Consider the following 19,978-nt stretch of genomic DNA (forward strand, 5'->3'; position numbering starts at 1 on the left):
TTGACCTTGAGCTGTTCAAAAAGCAACTGCTTTTTCTCTGCATTTTTGCTGGGGGGATCTGATGCTGTAACAAAGTTGGGTCACAATAAAGGTTGCCTGAACTTACCGCTGGGCTCAGACTCTCATTGAAAGCTTTGAGCTCCAAGAGGTTTTTGTTTTAAAGCTGCTCATTTCTTTCAGCCTCCTGCACTAAGTTTAGAACATAGAACAGTACAGTGCAGAACAGGTCCTTCAGCCCTCGATGTTGCGCCGACCTGTGAACTATTCTCAGCTTGTCCCCCTACACTATCCCAAAATCATCCATGTGCTTATCTAAGGATTGTTTACATCTCCCTAATGTGGCTGAGTTGACTACCTTAGCAGGTAGGGCATTCCACCCCCTTACCACTCTCTGCATAAAGAACTTGCCTCTGACATCCGTCTTAAATCTATCACCCCTCAATTTGTAGTTATGTCCCCTCGTACAAGCTGACGTCACCATCCTAGGAAAGAGTCTTTCACTGTCTACCCTATCTAGTCCTCTGATCATCTTATATGAATCTATCAAATCCCCCCCTTAGCCGCCTTCTTTCCAATGAGAACAGACCCTCTCTCAGCCTTTCCTCATAAGACCCTCCCTCCAGACCAGGCAACAACCTGGTAAATCTCCTCTGCACCGTTTCCAATGCTTCCCACATCCTTCCTGAAATATGGGGACCAGAACTATACACAATATTCCAAGTGTGGCTGCACCCGTGTTTTGTTTTGTTGCAGTGTGATATTGCGGTTCCGGAACTCAATCCCTCTACGAATGAAACCTAACACACCGTATGCCTTCTTCACAACACTATCTACCTGAGTGGCAACTTTCAGGGATCTATGCACATGGACTCCAAGATCACTGCCTTCCTGTTATTCTTCCCAAAGTGAATCACCTCGCATTTAGCTGCATTGAACTCCATTTGCCACCTCTCTGTCCAATTCTGCTAATCCATCCACCTATGCCTGTATCTAAGTCATTTATAACAATGACAAACCGCAGTAGTCCCAAAACAGATCCTTGTGGCACACCACTAGTAACCAGACACCAGGCTGAATATTTTCCATAAACCACCACTCGCTCCTCTTAGTTCAAGTATCTGTAATAAGATTAACCTAAGAACAACAGCAGGATTCAAAAACCCAAATGGACAGGGTCCACTCATTTTCATGAGATTCCAGGATTCTCTCCTCCTCTTTCCCCACTTTTGATTGGTGCAGTCAATCAATTCTCAATGGTGCAGTTGGACCCAAGCTGACCGCCCAGTGACTGTGACCGCTGTAGGGGTGGGAAGTAAAACCTGGAAGGGGCCATCCCAACGAGGGTGGAGACCTTTGCCAGTCCAGTTCTTGACGAGCACCAATGAACCAGGGTCTACCCGTGACGAGGCTGAAAGGGAGGGAACATCGCTGTAGGCCGCACGCTCCTGGGAGTGAAAGGCACACATAACATTGGTTAAAGCAAGAACATAACCAATCATTGCTTCGGTCATGTGATGGACGTGGACTGAGAAGGGAGGCAAATCGTTCCAAGGGGTACGGAGGGGGTGACCAGAGAGACTCTCAGCTGGAGACAGTCATGTCTTGCCCACAGACATGGATCACATCTGGAATAAGGCCACAGGGATTAGCATAACCAGGAGAGGCCAGACTGCCACTAATTTGGCAAGTTTAGTCTTGAGTCTGGTTAAAACATTGAACAAGGCCGGTCACCTGCAGATGATAAGCACCATGCAGTTGCCGACAAATACAAAGCTGGGAACAGAGTTCTCCGTTAATATTACCTACAAAGTGTGGTCCATTGTCTGAGCGAATGCACGCAGGTATACTGAAGGGGGGAATTATTTCCTTTAAACAAAATCTTCACCACAGTCTCAGCAGTAGCGTTAGGAGGAGGGTAGGCTTCAATTCACTTTGAAAAGACATCAGCAATAAGCAAAACATATTTATAGCAACTCAACTCATTTCTCCAACTCAATGAAGTCCAGTTGAAGTGTCTCCAAGGGACCCTCCAGCAAGGGAGTTCTCGTAGAGAGACTTGAACTAAGAGGTGGGGGATCGCCTACTCACTGACCTGTTTGATCACGTACAACATCCTGATCGGGAAAGCCACTGACTGAGTATCGAAGCGATCTGGAACGATCTGAGATTATCCTGATGTCATCTGGTGCACCAGACCAGACGCTTTCAACGTGGAGTCGCTTGAGCGATGGAGTGAGCTGCCAGAGGAAGTGGTGGGTGCTGGTACGATGACAAGTTAAAAGGCTCCTGGACGGGCATCTGAATATGAAGGGTTCAGATGGGTCAGGGCCAAGTGATGGCAAATGTGACTGGAGTCATAGAGATGTACAGCACAGAAACAGACCCTTCGGTCCAACTCGTCCTTGCTGACAAGATAGCCAACCCAATTTAGTCCCAGTTGTCAGCACCCGACCCATATAGGGGGCAAGTGATGGCAAATCTGACTAGATTAATTTAGGATATCTGGGCAGATTGGGCCAAAGGTTCTGTTTCTGCGCTGTGTGACTCTAATTGTCTTCAGTGAAAGCAGAAGTGTTGTTGTGAAGGCTGGACTTTCAGAGCATGTTTTGCCCTGACTGGAAGCAGAAGAGTTTGTCTGAAGTGTGTCGGTGTTAATGCCTTGATGTCTCATTTTGCTCCCACCTTCTCGGGGTCATTAACCATTTTGTGTCTGGTCCTTCCTCAAGAAGCTGCATTGCAGGTTCGCCCTGAATTGACACTTTTTTTTTGCTTCCCAAAATCAGACCTGCTCACTCTCAGCAGGATCCCAGTATTGTGAAAGATATTAACTTTCAGGTAGAGGTATCCAAAATTCAGAGAGATGTCAGTCTTGATGTTTTTGCTTTTCCGCATCTTCAGGAGAGTTAGTTAGAGCGGAGTGAGAACAGAGGGGAAGGGACAGTGGGATGGTGCTTTTAATTTTGTGGAACAGCAAAAGAAAAGAATATTCCACAGAAAGTAGAATTGCTTGTTCTGAATTTCTACCCTGCACGGATAGTGATGACTTTTGTAATCTGTTTTTAACAGTGTATTTGAAGATCTGAAGACAGAAGCTTCAAAATCAACAGATGAAGGCCTTACGCCCGAAACATTGACTCTCCTCCGATTCGGATGCTGCCTGACCTGCTGTGCTTTTCCAGTACCACACATTTCGTCTCTGACTCTCCAGCGTCTGCAGACCTCACTTTGACGTCAGTGTCTGACAGTCGCTCAATCCATCGGGACAGGAAACAATTTTCAACTGAGTCTGAGAGAAGGAGCAAAGCGTTTTGGTTCCTGTTTGAGGATGTTTTCAGCATCAGTGGGATTGGATGAGAGACCCCACTGTTGCAGCGCACTGAGTGTGGAGCCTGAAACAGGTCTACAGCCTGGGAAGGGGAATTCAGGGTGGGGAGGGGCTCCTCACACGTTTGTGTGTAACTGAAGGTTCGGCCATGGAGTAACCCGAGGAATCCCACCCCATGGAGAAATGGTGGAAGTGTGGCGACTGCAGGAAAAGCTTCCGTGTCCCCTCTGTCCTGGAGACTCATCGGCGCAGCCACACCAGGGAGCACCCGTTCCCCTGTCCCGTCTGCGGGAAGGGCTTCAGCACTTCCTCCACCCTGCTAACCCACCAGCGGATCCACACTGGGGAGACACCCTTCAGCTGGCCAGTGTGCAGGAAGGCCTTCAGTGATTCCTCCACCCTGCTGAGGCACCAGTGGGTCCACACAGGGGAAGAGGCCCTTCAGCTGCCCCAAGTGCAGGTAGAGATTTACCCAGGCCTCCAACCTGCTGACTCACCAGCAGATCCACACAGGAGAGAGGCCCTTCAGCTGCCCAGAGTGCGGGAAGGCTTTCACCAGCTCTACCAACCTCCGGAGGCACCAGGGAGTTCATGTACCATCGCAGGTGGATTGAAGGCGCGATGGCTGAGTGCCATTATCGACTGGACTATCAACCCAGTTCCAGGGGCTCCCGGGTTTGAATCCCACTGCAGCAGATGGTGCGATACAGGGTATGGGTTGAAATTGCCGAGTGAGGCAATACTTCCTCCAGGTTAAGGCTGTACCAAGGATCCAATTACAAAGGGACATCTTGGTGGTGACCAATAGTATAGAAGTGAGGTGGGTTGGGGGGGTGGGGTGCGCTTTGATCTTGAGCTGTTTAAAAAGCAGCTACTTTCTCTCTGCCTTTTTGCTGAGGAGGATTGAACTTGCCAACGTGAACCACACTTTGCAGAGAGAGGAAATTTCTCCGGATGGAATAGGTTGATGGAAGTCAACAATTGTCAGGTTATTTCATGAAAATAACAGCTGGTATGGGGATCCCAGAAGAGGGGCGTCTGTAATGACACACAGAAACAAACCCTTCAGTCCAGGCCAACCAGATATCCTAAATTAATCTCGTGACCCATTTGCCAGCATTTGGCCCATATCCCTCTGAATGCTTCCTGTTCATGTCCCCATCCAGATACATTTTTTTCTTCGGAGAATACTTGGGTGAGAGCCAAGATATGCAATACCTCAATGTATAATAATGAAGCAGCTCATTTATTCTGAAACTATTTCAATTAGTTGGTCAATTGCCAAATAATAGCTGCATAACTGTTGTCAATATTGATACCCAGGAAAGCTATTTTGTTTAATATATTTCCTTTGTAAAGATCTTATCCAAATTATAAAATGATTGTATTTTCATACAAAATAAAATTTGCAGTGTTTTATTAAATGGTTGAACGTAACTTTGCACTTAATTGCTCTGTTTGGGATTAAACATTGTGACTTAGCTAAAAGTGATCTTTCATAATATATGGTGAGTCTATTAACAAACGAATGTTGCCATTTGCTCTCAAGTTAGCTCAGATTCAATTTGAAATTCTTGAATGAGTTGAATAAGGGGTAAAAAGTAAATATTTATTGCACTTTTCTGAAATTCTCTGCACTGCCATTGTAGTTGGTTAAACAAAATATGTATCTCTCTTCATAACTTTGATATCACCACAAATCCTAGGAACCCCATCCAGGACAAACATATAAATAGAAAGTAGGAGACAACAGCTTCGCTTCACTTGGAGGTCACCACTGATGTTACCTGGCCAGGTAATGAAACGTCTGGATATCAAACCTACAGCTCAGCGAGCAAACCTGCACCCTAAACATTCTACTTTGCTGAAAGACTGCACAATCTGCAGGCACTGGCAGAGCACAGCAGTTCAGGCAGCATCCAACGAGCAGCGAAATCAACGTTTCGGGCAAAAGCCCTTCATCAGGAATAAAGGCAGTGAGCCTGATTTTGGAAACCTCTATAAAGAGAACAAAGAACCCTACAGCACAGGAACAGGCCCTTCAGCCCTCCAAGGCAATGCTGATCGAGATACTCTATCTAAACCTGCCACCTATTTTCTAAGGATCTGTATCCCTCTGCTCCTTGCCCATTCATGTATCTGTCTACATACATCTTAAATGACACTATCGATCCCACCCTACTGCCTCCGCTAGTGATGCATTCGAGGTGCCCACCACCCTCTCTGTAAAGAACTTTCCATGTATATCTCCCTCAAACCTTTCCCCTCTCACTTTGAACTCGTAACCCTGAGTAATTAAGTCTTCTCCTCTGGGAAAATAATTCTCCCTATCCACCCCGTTTACACCTCTCATGGTTTTTCGGCCTCAATCAGGAACCCCCCACCCTGCCTCGACCTCCTTATTTCCAGTGAAAATAATCCTAATTTACTCAACCTCTCCTCATAGCTAGCGCTCTCCATAACAGGCAACATCCTGGTGAACCCCCTCTGCACTCTCTCCAAACGTATCCACATCCTTTTGGAAATCTGGCGACCGGAATTGTACGCAGTATTCCAAATGCGCCAAACCAAAATCTTTTCCTCAATCCGTCCGATGATGGAACGTGTGTTGTATGCTTCCTTGACCACTCTACTGACATGCATTTGCCACCTTCAGAGAACAATAGACCTGAACACCCAGCTCTCTCTGTACATCAATTTCCCCGAGGACCTTTCCATTTACTGTATAGCTCGCTCTTGAATTGCATCACCTCACATTTGTCTGGGTTGAACTCCATCTGTCATTTCTCTTCCCAACTCTCCGGTCTGTATTCTGCTGAAGCGTCTGACAGTCCCCTTCACTATCTGATTTTCCATCAATCTGAATGTCATCTGCAAACTTGCTAATGAGGCACTCGATACCTTCACCTTTCAACCTCCTGTGCTCCAGTGAAAAAAGTCCTAGCCTACCCACCAATAGGTGCGAATTCTGTCGAGTCAGCCTGACATTTTTGATAGAAAAGGTATGCATTTAAATTATGTTCTTGAGAAAGTTACTGAAAACAGGTTCTGGAATTAACATACCAAAGAACAGAACTCCATTCTAAAAGATGGAAGATTTAATCTAAATTGTTTAATGTATCACATCTCCATGAACTGGACTCCGTTGGCTATAAATAGTCTAATCATGACCTTATTCTCCACAACCACCTGAAGCAGCAGCAGCACTTCAGAGCGCCAGAGATCCGGGTTCAATTCCCACCTCAGGCAACTGTCAGTGTGGAGTTTGCACATTCTCCCCGTGTCTGCGTGGGTTTCCTCCCACAGTCCAAAGATGTGCAGGTTAGGTGAAGTGGCCACGCTAATTTGCCTGTCGTGTTAGGTGAAGGGGTAAATGTTGGGGAATGGGTCTGGGTGGGTAGCTCTTCGAAGGGTCAGTTTGGACTGAAGGGCCTGTTTCCACACTGTAAGTAATAAAATCTAAAATAAATCTAATCACTCCGAAAGCTAGGGCTTCCAAACAAACCACGTTATGGCAGCAGCGGGAGGTGTGGATTATATTCACTAAAACAGCTAAGCAGTTAGATAACACGTTCGAGTGGGAAGTGTGTATAACATAATCTCACAACTCCTATCCTCAATGCTATGACCAATGAAGGAAAGCAAACCAAACGCCGCCTTCACTACTCTATCCACCTGAGACTCTAGCACTCCAAGGTCTCTTTATTCTGCAACACTCCCCTTAACTGTGTCAGTCGTGCCTGGATTGTTTGACCAAAATACAAACCTCTGATTTCTCTAAATTAAACTCCAACTGACACTCCTCGGCTCATCAGCCGATCCCATAAATTCTAATTTATAGTGAACTCTTTCCTCTCTTATTCCCTGGAAACCGAAAATCTCCATCCCACACTAATTCCCTCCATTTTCACTTTGCTTATAGCGGAAGAATGTAACTGAGAAACATATCAGCCATGATTGAATGGAATGAGCAGACCTGCTGGTCTAATTTCTGCTCCTGTGTCTTGTGGTCTCTTGCTGTCCTGGACACCGAGAGAGAGAATTGGGACCAGCATTGAACCGATCATGACTGGATATGGATCTACCTGCATCTCGGTGGATGGACTGGGACTTTCACTGGAGCAGAGGAGGAGGAGGAGATGTGACCTTATCAAGGTTTATAAAATCATGAGGAGAGAGATGAGGTGAACGACGGGTGTCCTTCCCCTAGGGTTGGGGTTTCAAGATTAGGGAGCAAATTTTGATGGTGACAGGAGAAAGAAATTTTAAAAAGACTTGAAGGGCACAATTTTTTTTATAGAGAGGTTCACGTGTGGACTAAATGTCTAGAGGAAGTGGTGGATGCAGATACAGTAACGATGTTTAAAAGACATTTGGATAAGTTCATGAATAGGAAAGGTTTGGAGGGATATGAGCCAAAACACTGGCAGGTGGGACTGGTTTAGTTTGAGAACATAGTCAGCATGGACTAGTTGGACTGAAGGGTCTGTTTCTGTAACTTGGTTCTATACTAGTCTTTAAACCATTTTCTTGCCTTCCCCATAAACATTCACGTAAAAATCAGATGAACTCAGCCTTGAATATATTCAATGACCCCCTAACTGCAAGAAGACATCCCTACTTCTGAACTCAATTCCTCTTGCTAATACACCACTTGCCTTGCTCATTGCCTGCTGCACCTGGCACAGAAGGACACTGATGCCCCTCTGAACATCCATGCATCATTCCTGATGAAGGGCTCGTGCCCCAAACTACGACTGTCCTACTGCTCAGATGCCGCTTGACCTACTGTGCTTTGTCAATTGTGGTCTTCTCTACATCGGGGAAACCGAGCGTAAACTTGGGGAACGGTTTGCTGAGCATCACAGCCGGGTCTGCAGAAGCTGAGCGGACTTCCCAGTCTCCACCCATTTTAATGCCTCTTCCCACTCCCCTTCTGACATGACTATCTTTGGCTTCCTCCATTACCACAACAAACCAAACCACAAATTGGAGGAACAAAACCTCATCTTGTCTGAGCAGTCAACAGCCCGGAGGACTCAAAACAGTTCTCCAATTTCAAATAATCTCCCATCCCATCCCCCAACTCACTTCCCTGCCCCTTCCACTCTTCCCTGCCAACTCGATTCCTTCCTCCCATTCACCAACTAGGTCGTACCAGGTTATGACGATAAGGCAGGAACAGAATACTGATTGAGGATGATCATCCATTATCACAATGAATGGTGGTGCTGGCTCGAAGGGCAGAACAGCCTACTCCTGCACCTACTGTCTATTGTACCCTCTCCCTGTCTCCACCTATCCCCACTTCAATACCCTGCCCCCAGCACACCCTTGTTCCACAGCTCTCCCTATACCCACCCCCAGTCCTGAACAAGGGTTACACCAGATACCTCGACTTCTCCACCTCCTGATACTGCCTGGCTTGCTCTTCCAGTCTCCTGTCTGTCTATTTTGCCAATTGAGACACAGGCCTGGACTAACTTTTCCAGAGTCTGTCCCCTCGCTGGATTCACTCCCATTCCTTTCAGTTGCTCCAAGTCAACACTTGAACCCCAGAATGAAACGTAAATGGAAAAGGGGGTGAGAAAAGAGAGTGCTGTACTCACATGTTGGACGGAGAAAAGAAGTTGCAGTCTGAGGTGAAGCTCAATCTTCATTCAGAGAGAGGAGGAGCAGGACCTTAAGAAGCTCATGCTCAAACTTCCACATTCACCAATAGGGGAGCTCCGAATGGCAGAAGGACAAGTCTCCCCCTGGTCCTCCAGTGCTCCTTATTTGTCCAAAAGTAGGTTTCGCAACTTTTCTGCCGACAGTGAGGAACATGCCCAATGTTTTGGTCGCATTGGCAAACATGTGCCCTGCTTGTTCACACTGAGGAGTGTACACAACGTGCACTGTAGCAATGCTGATGTTATTGACAGATTTTAAGTTTTCAAATACCTATCGGAGAACAAAAAGGGCAGAGCCATAATTCCCCCCCAATGTAGCTCGATATTTGATTGAGCAGCCAGAAAAATACAAAAGCAATGTTTTTAAGTCTTTTCCTTAATGTTGGGGTGAGACTCACAACTAGAGGGAATAGGTTTAGGGTGAGGCCACAAAGATATAAAAGGTTCCTGAAGGGGCAACGTTTCCATGTAGAGGGTGGTGGAGGTATGGAATGAGCTGCCAGAGGAAGTGGAGGAGGCTGGTATAATTACAGCATTTAAAAGGTATCTGGATGGGTATATGAATAGGAAGGGTTTAGAGGGATATAGTGCTGGCAAAGGGGACTAGATTAATTTAGGATATCTGGTTGGCATGGACAGGTTGGACCGAATGGGTCTGTTTCCATCTCTGTGACTCTCAATAATAAAGTCTACTTTTCCAAATAATAAACTATATCCATGTTAACAAGGCTTAGTGCACCACATTTACTAACCATTCTCAACAGGTCCTGCCCCTTCAATAACTGAGGAACATATACATGCTGGTGCATAATCTCCTTCACTAGGATTTACACACTACCCTCAGCAATTGCACAAGTAACAGTGAGGGGGGTAAACAGCCCAAGGATTAAACAGACAGTGAGGGGGGTAAACAGATCCTGCCCCTTCAATGACTGCCTCCCCTTTCACTCTGACAGGACAGGACAGGACAGGACAGGACCCACATTCCCACCCCCCGGGCCAAGTCCCTCCCACGTGGCCCCATCGTTGTCACAGGCCCCGCCCCCCGACCAGGAGAACTCCACCCCCCAGGCGGCCGACCATGTTCCCAAACAGGGAAAGCTCACGGCTCAATTTAAACAGATATTCCGACATCGAACAGGACGGCGTCATATCTGCATTTTTTTATGCTGGAATCCATTGCTTATTATTTTTTTTCTTAACCCCCCCCCCTCACTACGGTAGTGCTTATTTTTCCCCCAGCACCCATGGTGTGTGTGTGTGCAAATGTAAGACACAGTGAAAGACACAAAGTGCACGAATCTGCAAATAAAGAGGTTTAAATGGACAAGATTATATTTCAAAGGGATGTCAGCACATTCAAAGGGATATCTTCATATGTAAAGTCACACAGTTATATCCAAATGAATCTACATTTCAAAGAGACGTTGCCCTATTTATAAGTAGAGACAATCGGTGTGAATTCTGTCTGTGTCCCAATGTTGAGTCAGACTGACATTTTTCTTAGAAAAGCTCTGCATTTAAACTACATTCTTGTGCTCCAGTGAATAAAGTCCCAGCCTCTCTCCTTATAACTCAAACCCTCCAGTCCTTACAACATCCTGGTAAATCTTTATTAAACCCTCTCTGATAGTATTCTTCCTATTACAGGGCCACCAGAACTGTACTCAGTCCTCTGCAAGTGGCCTCACCAACATCCTGTACAACCTCAACATGATGTCCCATCCCCGATACTCAATGGTGTGAACAATGAATGCTATGCTGCTAAATGCCTTCTTAACTGCCCTGGCTACCTGTGATGCAACTTCCAAAGAACCATGTACCTGAACACCCCCCCCCCCCTGTCTGTCCGTTCTATAACATGACCCAGGGCCCTATCATTATCTGGACAAGTGCTGCCCTTCCTTGTTTTAGCAAAATGCAACCCCTTGCTTGTATTAATACCTCTCACACATATGCTCCATCACACACACACACGTTCCTCCTCCCCTCAATACTCTCACAGGCTTATACACCATCACACTCACACTTTACCAAGCATGTACACACTCTCATGCACAAACTCACATGCACGCACACACAATTCTTTGGGGTGAATTTGTATTGGCAGAATTATATTTGCAGATACATTCAATTTTGGTCAAAAAGCACACAATGTCCAGGCAGTCAATCCATGTAATATTTTATGAATTCCTCCTTTGGAAATAGAACCAGTCTGATTCAAGATTGGGGTACAGACAGACTCTGACCTCACACCTTTAATGCATGGTTTGAGCTGAGATGTTATCTTTTTCATAAAACCTTAAGTCATCTCAAGAATGTGACTTAAAAGATGTTCTGGCAGTGACACATTAATGAACCAAAACCTGCACCCATTCTAAGAGATGAAAGGCTTAACAGCAATCTAGGCTTGTTCAATATATTCTATCAGTTGCATGATCTTTTGATATACGTTCTGTGTCTGCTCCACAGCTACCCGATAAAGGAGCAGCACTCAGAAAGCTAGTGCTTCCAAATAAACCTGTTGAACAATAACCTGGTATTGTGATTTTTTAAACTTTATCACCCCAGTCTAATACCAACCCCTCCATATCATTTCGACTGAACACAGCCCCCACCTCCTGGTGCTGCCAGGAAACTTGACAATGCTGATGAAACAACGCAGTACCTGAAAGATGTACAATTTCTAATGATACAAGCTACTCATTCACTGCTCCATCTGATACACGACATTGGAAATTCTGCAGGAGGCTGAAAGACAGGAGCAGCTTTAAAACAAAAACCTCTCGGAGTTCAAAGCTTTCAATGAGAGTCTGAGCCCGGCGGTAAGGTCAGGTAACCTTTATTGTGACCCGACTTTGTTACAGCTTCAGATTCCCCCAGCAAAAAGGCATAGACAAAGTAGCAGCTTTTTAAACAGTTCAAGATCAAAGCCCACACACACCCCACTGTCTTTACTATTGGTCAGCACCAAGTTGTCCCTTTGTAATTGGATCCTTGGTACAGCCGTAATCCGGAGGAAGTATTGCCTCACTCAGCAATTTTAACCCATACCCTGTCTCCAAGTAAGTTTCTCCCTGCTCATTTGCCAGGAAGGGGCAGTGTAGAGTCAACCAGACTGCTGTGGGTCTGGAGTCAGGTGTAGGCCAGACCGGGTAAAGGATGCAGCTGGAACGACTGAGTGAATCCTTTCCCCCAATGGTGGTTCCCTTCCCTAACAAGGGAGAGAGGGAATCACATGGGGGCTTTCTCTCCCACACCACCCCCTCCCTGAAACGGTCTCATGGTTAGATTCCGAACTCCACATTTCTGACCAAATACCAATTCCACCATCTGCCACAGTGGGATTCAAACCCAGGAGTCCCCAGAACCTGGTTGATAGTCGAATCGATAATGGCACTCGGCCGTCACTCCTTCATTCCCCCTGCGATGGCAAGTGAACTCGCTGGTGCTTCCGCAGGTGGGAGGAGTAGGTGAAGGCCTTCCCACACTGAGAGCAGGTGAAGGGCCTCTCCCCCGTGTGGATCCGCTGGTGTCTCAGCAGGGTGGAAGATGTGCTGAAGGCCTTCCCACACTCTGGGCAGCTGAAGGGCCTCTCCCCCATGTGGATACGCTTGTGGCTCCGCAGGTTGGAGGAGCACGTGAAGCCCTTCCCGCACTGAGAGCAGGTGAACGGTCTCTCCCCCGTGTGGACATGCTGGTGGGTCAGCAGGGTGGAGGAACTGCTGAAGGCCTTCCCACACTTGGGGCAGCTGAAGGGCCTCTCCCCCGTGTGGACCCGCTGGTGGGTCAGCAGGGTGGTGGCCTGGGTAAAGGCCTTCCCACACTCGGGGCAGCTGAAGGGCCTCTCCCCCGTGTGGATCTGCTGGTGCCTCATCAGGGAGGAGACGTGGGTAAAGGCCTTCCCGCACTCGGGGCAGCTGAAGGGCCTCTGCCCCGTGTGGACACGACGGTGACTCCGCAGGGTGGAGGAATCGCTGAAGGCCTTCCCACACTCGGTCCAGCTGAAGGGCCTTTCCCCCGTGTGGACCCGCCGGTGGCTCAACAGGGTGGAGGAATACCTGAAGGCCTTCCCGCACTGGGGGCAGCTGAACGGCCTCTCTCCTGTGTGGACCCGCTGGTGGGCCAACAGGGCAGAGAAAAACACGAAGGCCTTCCCACAATCTGGACAGCTGAAGGGCCTCTCCCCCGTGTGGTCCTGCTGGTGGGCCAGCAGGTGGGAGGAATGTCTGAAGGCCTTCCCACAGTCGGTGCAGGGGAACGGCCTCTCCCTGGTGTGACTGCGCCGATGAGTCTCCAGGGCAGACGGGAAACGGAAGCCTTTCCCACAGTCACCACACTTCCACGGTTTCTCCACAGGGCGGGATTCCTCAGGTTTCTCCATGGCCAAAGCTTCGGCTGCACACAAACACGTGTAGAGCCCCTCCCTGCCGTGAAATCCCTTTTCCAGGCCGTATAACTGTTTCAGTCTCCACGCACAGTGCACTGCAACAGTGGGGTCTCTCATCCAGTCCCACTGATGCTGAAAACATACTCAGACAGGAACCAAAAAGCTTTGATCCCTCTCCCAGAAATCACGGTCGAAAATGTTTGCTGGCCCCAGTGGATTGAGTGACTGTCAGACATTGACATCAAAGTGAGGGTCAGAGATGCTGGAGAGTCAGTGGAAAAATGTGGCACTGGAAAAGCACAGGGGAGTCAGGCAGCATCCGAGGAGCAGGAGGGTCAATGTTTCGGGCATAAGCCCTTCATCCGTTGATTTTGAAACTTCCCTCTTCAAATCTTCAAAAACTCTGTCAGAATAGATTACAAAGCTCATCACTGCCAGTGCAGGGTAGAAATTCTGAACAAGCAATTCTACTGTCTGTGGAATATTCTTTTCTTTTGTTATTCCACAAAATTGAAAGTACCATCCCACTCTCTCTCCCACTCTGTTCTCACTCCGCTCTGACTAATTCCCCTGAAGGTGCTGATTCAGGATCTTACAGGGGCAGAAAAGCAAAAATGTCAAGACATGATATCTCTCTGAATTTTGGATACCTCCACCTGAAAAGTTAATATCTTTCACAACACTGGGATCCTGCTGAGAGTGAGCAGGTCTGATTTTGGGAAGCAAAAAGAAAGTGTGTCAATTCAGGGTGAACCTGCCACGCAGCTTTTTGAGGAACAACCAGACACAAAATGGTTCATGTCCCCAGGAAGGTGGGAGGAAAGTGAGAACATCAAGGCATTAACACCGACATTAGAGAGAAAGTGAACCTACTGACATGGCAAAAGATAGTAGAAAGCCAGAGTCATGGAGATATATAGCACAGCAACAGACCCTTCTGTCCAACACGACTGTACTGACCAGATATCCTAAATCAATCTAGTCCCATTTGCTGGTATGTGGCTCATAGCTGGGGTCATCCCCACCCCCTGTCCTGAGACCTTGATGCCTCCAAGCTCACCCGCAAAGGTTCGGTTTGTCACTTCATTCTTTCCCAGTTGTCTTTTGTAGGTTCTGAAAACTTTCCCAATCCTCTGAGTATAGGATTTGGAAAGTTATGTTGTAGCCGTACAGGACATTGGTTAGGCCACATTTGGAATATTGTGTGCAATTCTGGTTCCCTTACTATCGGTAAGATGTTGTGAAACTTCAAAGTGTTCAGAAAAGATTTACAAGGATGTTGCCAGGGTTGGAGGATTTGATCTAGAGAGAGGCTAGGGCTGTTTGCCCTGAGCATTGGAGGCCAAGGAGTAACCTATAAAATCATGAAGGGCATAGATAGGATAAATAGACAAAGCCTTATCTGTGGAAGGGGGTCGGGGGGAAAAGTCCAAAACTAGAGGGCATATGTTTGGGGTGAGGGGAAAAGATACAAAGGAGATCTGAGGGGCAACTTTTTCACACAGAGGGAATTACGTGTATGGAATGAGCTGCCAGAGGAAATGGTGGAGGCTAGTACAATTGCAACATTTAAAAAGACAGCTGGACAGGTATATGAATAGGAAGGGTTTGGAGGGATATGGGCCAAATACTGGCAGGTGGGACTAGATTGGGTGGGGATATCTGGTTGGCATAAACGGGTTGAACCGAACGGTCTGTTTCTATGCTGTATATCTCTATGACTAGTTGGACTAAAGGGTCTGTTTCTGTGCAGTATGACTTTGGAACTGGCCTTAAAACCACTTTCTTGCCTTCCCCCACAAATCCACCGCTGTGTTGCTCAAAAATCAGATGAACTCAGCCTTGAACATATACAATGACCCCCTAACTGCAGGAAGATATCCCCCTTTCTAAACTCAATTCCTCTTGCTAATATACACTTGCCTTGCTGATTGTTTGCTACACCTGTCTGACAAATGACAGTGACTGGTGTAGAAGGACGTTGAGGCCTCTTTGTCCATCCACACATCATTCCTGATAAAGGACTCGTGTCCAAAACGTCAACTCTCCTGCTCCTCGGATGCTTAAAAATGTGTTGCTGGAAAAGCGCAGCAGGTCAGGCAGCAAAGGAGGAGAATCGACGTTTCGGGCATAAGCCCTTCTTCAGGAATGATTCTCCTTCTCCTTTGATGCTGCCTGACCTGCTGCGCTTTTCCAGCAACACATTTTTAAGCTCTGATCTCCAGCATCTGCAGTCCTCACTTTCTCCCTACTCCTCGGATGTTGCCTAACCTACTGTGCTCTTCCAGTAACCCCACTTTTTGACTCTGATCTCCAGCATCTGCAGTTCTCACTTTCTCCACATTCAAATACATCTCCAGTTAAACAATACACCTCCTTTCTGCGTTTTTTTTCCACAGCCAAGGCTATAACTTCATATTGTGGTACTGCATTTGCCATGTGTTTACCAATTGTGGTCTTCTCTATATCGGAGAGCGAGTGCAAACTTGGGGAACGATTCGCCAAGCATCGCAGCTGTGTCTGCAGAGGGCGACCAGACCTCTCAGTAACCACCCATTCCAATTTCCCTTCCCAACCCCTTTCTGACATGACCATCTTTGGCCTCCTCCATTGCCACAACGAATCTAACAGCAAATTGGAGGAACAACACCTCATCATCCGGGCAGCCTGCAGCCCGAAGGACTCAACGTTGAGTTTTCCAATTTCAAGCCCTCCACCCCTCCATTCCCTGACTCCATTCCCTGACTCCATTCCCATCCCCGACCTCCTCCCTGCCACCAACCAGATTCATTCCTCCCACTGACCAACCAGGTCGTACCCTCTAACTGTCTCGACCTATCCCCACTTCCCCACCACCCCCTTTTTATCTGCAGTTTCTGCACCCAGCCCCAGCCCTGAAGAAGGGTTACACCTGATATATCGACTTCTCCACCATCTGATGACTCCTGCCTAACTATTTTGCCAATTGAGATACAGACCTGGATCAACGTTTCCGGAGTCTGTCCCCGCCGAATTCACTCTCTTTCCTTTCAGTTGCTGAAAGTCAGCAATTGAATCACAGAATGGTAAAAAAAAGTGGAAAAGGGGGCGAGATAAGAGAGTGCCGTCCTCACAGACCTGAGACAGAGGAAGGAATTTGCAGTCGGGGTAAAGCTCAATCTTTATTCAGAGAGAGAGAGAGGATCAGGACTCGCAGCTTGAGAAGATCATGGTCCAACTTCCGCATTCAGACAATGGGCTGGCTCTGATTGGCAGGAGGACCAGTCTCCTTCCAGTCCTCCAATGCTGCCTATTGGTCAATCAAAAGAAGGTCTCGCGCCGTTTTTGCGGACAGTGATGAGCATGCCCAGTGTTTTGCCCAGTCTGCTCTCCGGGGATGTTGGTGTTACTGACAGATTGTAAGGGTCCAAATACCAATGGGGGAAAAAAGATAGAGACACAATTTTTTTTCCCCTTATGGCTCGATATTTTATTCCTTTTGCATTTTGCCTGGCTGCTCAATTTTTGTATGTTTTTTTCCCCCTTGTTGTGGGGGCAAGAACCAAAGACCAGAACTGGAGGGCATAGGTTTAGGGTGAGAGGGGAAAGATTTCTGGGGGTCTTTAGGGGCGATCTTTTCGCACAGAGGATGAGGTATGTACATGGAATGAGCTGCCAGAGGAAGTGGTGGAGGCTGGAACAATTACATTATTTAAAATGCATCTGGATGCGGATATGAATAGGAAAGATTCAGAGGGGTAGGGGGCAAATGCTGGCAAATGGGTCACTAGATTAATTTAGGACATCTGGTCGGTGTGGACCGAAGGGTTTGTTTCTGTGCTCTACAACCCTGAGTCTATTTTTAGATAGTATGGAAAATAAAGAGCATGAAGGCATGGGAAGGGTTAGAGCATGGAGACCACTGCCAGTTTGTTGCAAAGGATAGTGGAAAGCTCTTACACCAATTAGCAGAGTAAGGTTGAGGCTGAAAGGTCACTATGGCAAGATGTGATAACAGTCAGTAAAGTTAGCCTCACCTGCTAAATATGATTGACAGGATTGGGACAATAAATATTTGGGACATGACATTAAATATCTAATTAATGATTAGTAGAGTCAGTCTGCTTGAGACTATTGATAATAAATATCTAATCATGACATTAGGAAAATATTAAGTAGGGTCTGGAATGCTGACACTAAACCTCTAACCGTGACATTAGAATAACATTAAGTAGAATGTAGGAAAAACTATAAGGGTGCAACTAAAGAGATAATGGGAACTAACATCACTGGTTTATTGTGTAGCTAACGTGAGGTACTTTTGATTAATATAGTTGGACATGCTGATAAGCTAACAAACACACTGCTGAGCTGGAGACAATGCTGTCCCCTCTGTCCAGGAGTAAATGCTGGAAAGGTGGGATTGTTCATAGGGAGGAGGATGGTCTCCGGCTACACTCTGGTATCTATCAGCTCGTAAATGGGGCAGAACTGTGGAATTTAATCTCCAGGCAGTTTGGGAAATTTAATAAGGGAAGGAAGTAAGCAATAAATAGTAGATCCCTACAGAGTGCAGAGGAACAAAGGGTCCTTGCTGTCCAAGTTCAGAGATCCCCGAAGGTATCAGTACAGGTAAAACGGGGGATGAGGAAGGCATCGATTTGTACTTTTTCACAGAGAGGGTGGTGCGTGTGTGCAATGAGCTGCGAGAGGAAGTGGTGTAGGCTGGCACAAATACAATTTTTAAAAGGTAGCTGGATGGGTATGTGAATAGGGAGGGTTTAGAGGAATATGGGCCAAGTGCTGGTAAATAGGATAGATTAATTTCGGATATCTAGTCAGCAGGGATGAGATGGACTGTTTCTGTGCTGTACAGCTCTATGGCCATCCCCTTCATTTTGAAATATTTTGGAACACCCTGTCAGGGTTCAGAGTGTGCCAGGTCCTGACACCTCCCTCCTCATGTCTCCTGTGCATTTTAAATCAATAATACCGTTTGTATGTTACTGGGTTAGTACTTTAAACACACAGACACATACAATATAATCAGAATTTCTATTCGGTACGGAAAGTGATGACTTGTTTCAACTTTGCTAACAGGGTATCAGAAGGGGAAGATCTGCAGACAGAAATCTTGGAAGAAATTCCATAACAAGATCTGACAGGGTCACTGAATATCGTTGGGGGGGTTGAGTCTGGAAAGAGAAATCCATTTGACCTGCTTCAAAAGGTACTGGACATCAGTGTGAGCAGAGGAGCATTCAGAGAGGAACACACGAGTGAACTGAGCTTTAACTGGTTACACAGAATGAGTGTATGTGTCCCAGTGAGCTGACTTTGGAACAGACTGAGAGGGGGGCTGGGGCATTTATTTCACCCTGGAGCATCAGAGCCTGAGGGGTGACCTTAGAGAGGTTTATAAAATAGTGCCCAGGGATGTGCAGGTTGGGGTGGATTGGCTATGCTAAATTACCCATAGTGCCCAGGGATGTGCAGGTTAGGGTGGATTGGCCATGCTAAATTACCCATAGTGTCTAAGGATGTGCAGGTTGGGGTGGATTGGCCATGCTAAATTACCCATCGTGCCCAGGGATGTGCAGGTTAGGGTGGATTGGCCATGCTAAATTAACCATAGTGCCCAGGGATGTGCAGGTTGGGGTGGATGGGCCATGCTAAATTACCCATAGTGCCCAGGGATGTGCAGGTTAGTTTGAATGGGCCATGCTAAATTAGGCATAATGTGCAGGTAAGGTGCATGACTCAGGGTTAAATGTAGAGCAGTGGGGACAGGGGGAATGGGTGTGGGTGGGTGACCCTTGGGAGGGTCGGTGAGGCCGAGTGACCTGCTTCCACACTGTGGGGATTCTCTGAAGGGAGGGGGTTTGGAAAGTGAGTTGTCCTCCCCGTCTGCTGCAGGTGCTGCGCATGCGCGGTGCGGCGGCCCGCTGAAGGCCTCGCCCCGCCTCCTGCACCGTCACGTTTCCTCGCCCCGCCCCTAGTTCCTTTGTGACGTCACAACACGGAAGTGGCCCTGTCCGTTTCAAAGTGAATCTCCCTCCCTCTGGGCGACTCTTCATCCTGGGAGGGAGACCGAGATGGGAGGAGGGGAAATTGGTCACTTGGAGCAACTGGAGTGAATCCAGGGAGGGAGCAGACTCCACAAACTCAGGTATGTGTCGTAGTTACCCGGGTGAGGAGGGACTGAAGGATAGAGATTGGGAAGGGGGAGGGCTGGATATCTTTTCTGTTTTGATGTTTAAAATGCACCCGATTCCCACCAGTAACTGCAACAGGTACAAGTACAGCACATGCAATATTCCTCATTGCAGCTTCAAGCCGGTTTTGCATCCTCTGTTCTTGCTCCACCTTGGCTCCAGCACATTCAGCTTCCTTCCCTCATTCCCATCCCCCCGCCCTGATGTTCCAAGCTGACCCGCAAAAGATCGGTTTATCCCTCCATTGTTTTTTGTGGGTTTTGCAAACTTTCCCAATGCTCTGATTATAAGAGTTGTGAAGTTATGTTGTAGCTGCACCAGACATTGGTTAGGCCACTTTTGGAATGTTGTGTGCAGTTCTGGTGTCCATGCGAGAGGATGGATGTTGTGAAACTTG

General features: G+C 47.2%; 1 protein-coding gene across 1 annotated transcript in view; it reads right to left on the minus strand.

The window, feature by feature from the left end:
• Positions 1-16,602, minus strand: part of LOC140460782 (uncharacterized) — a 133,117-nt gene extending 116,515 nt beyond the window's left edge. Inside the window, exons 1-2 of the mRNA XM_072555466.1 lie at positions 16,366-16,602; positions 12,507-13,790 (exon numbers count right to left, since the gene is read on the minus strand). Of these exons, the coding sequence (XP_072411567.1) occupies positions 12,507-13,504 (998 nt within the window). The 5' untranslated portion in view covers positions 13,505-13,790; positions 16,366-16,602. The remainder of the gene's footprint in view (positions 1-12,506; positions 13,791-16,365) is intronic.
• Positions 16,603-19,978: the final 3,376 nt, after the last annotated feature.

This window comes from Chiloscyllium punctatum, chromosome 36, assembly GCF_047496795.1.
Source record: "Chiloscyllium punctatum isolate Juve2018m chromosome 36, sChiPun1.3, whole genome shotgun sequence".
Classification (NCBI taxonomy): domain Eukaryota; kingdom Metazoa; phylum Chordata; class Chondrichthyes; order Orectolobiformes; family Hemiscylliidae; genus Chiloscyllium; species Chiloscyllium punctatum.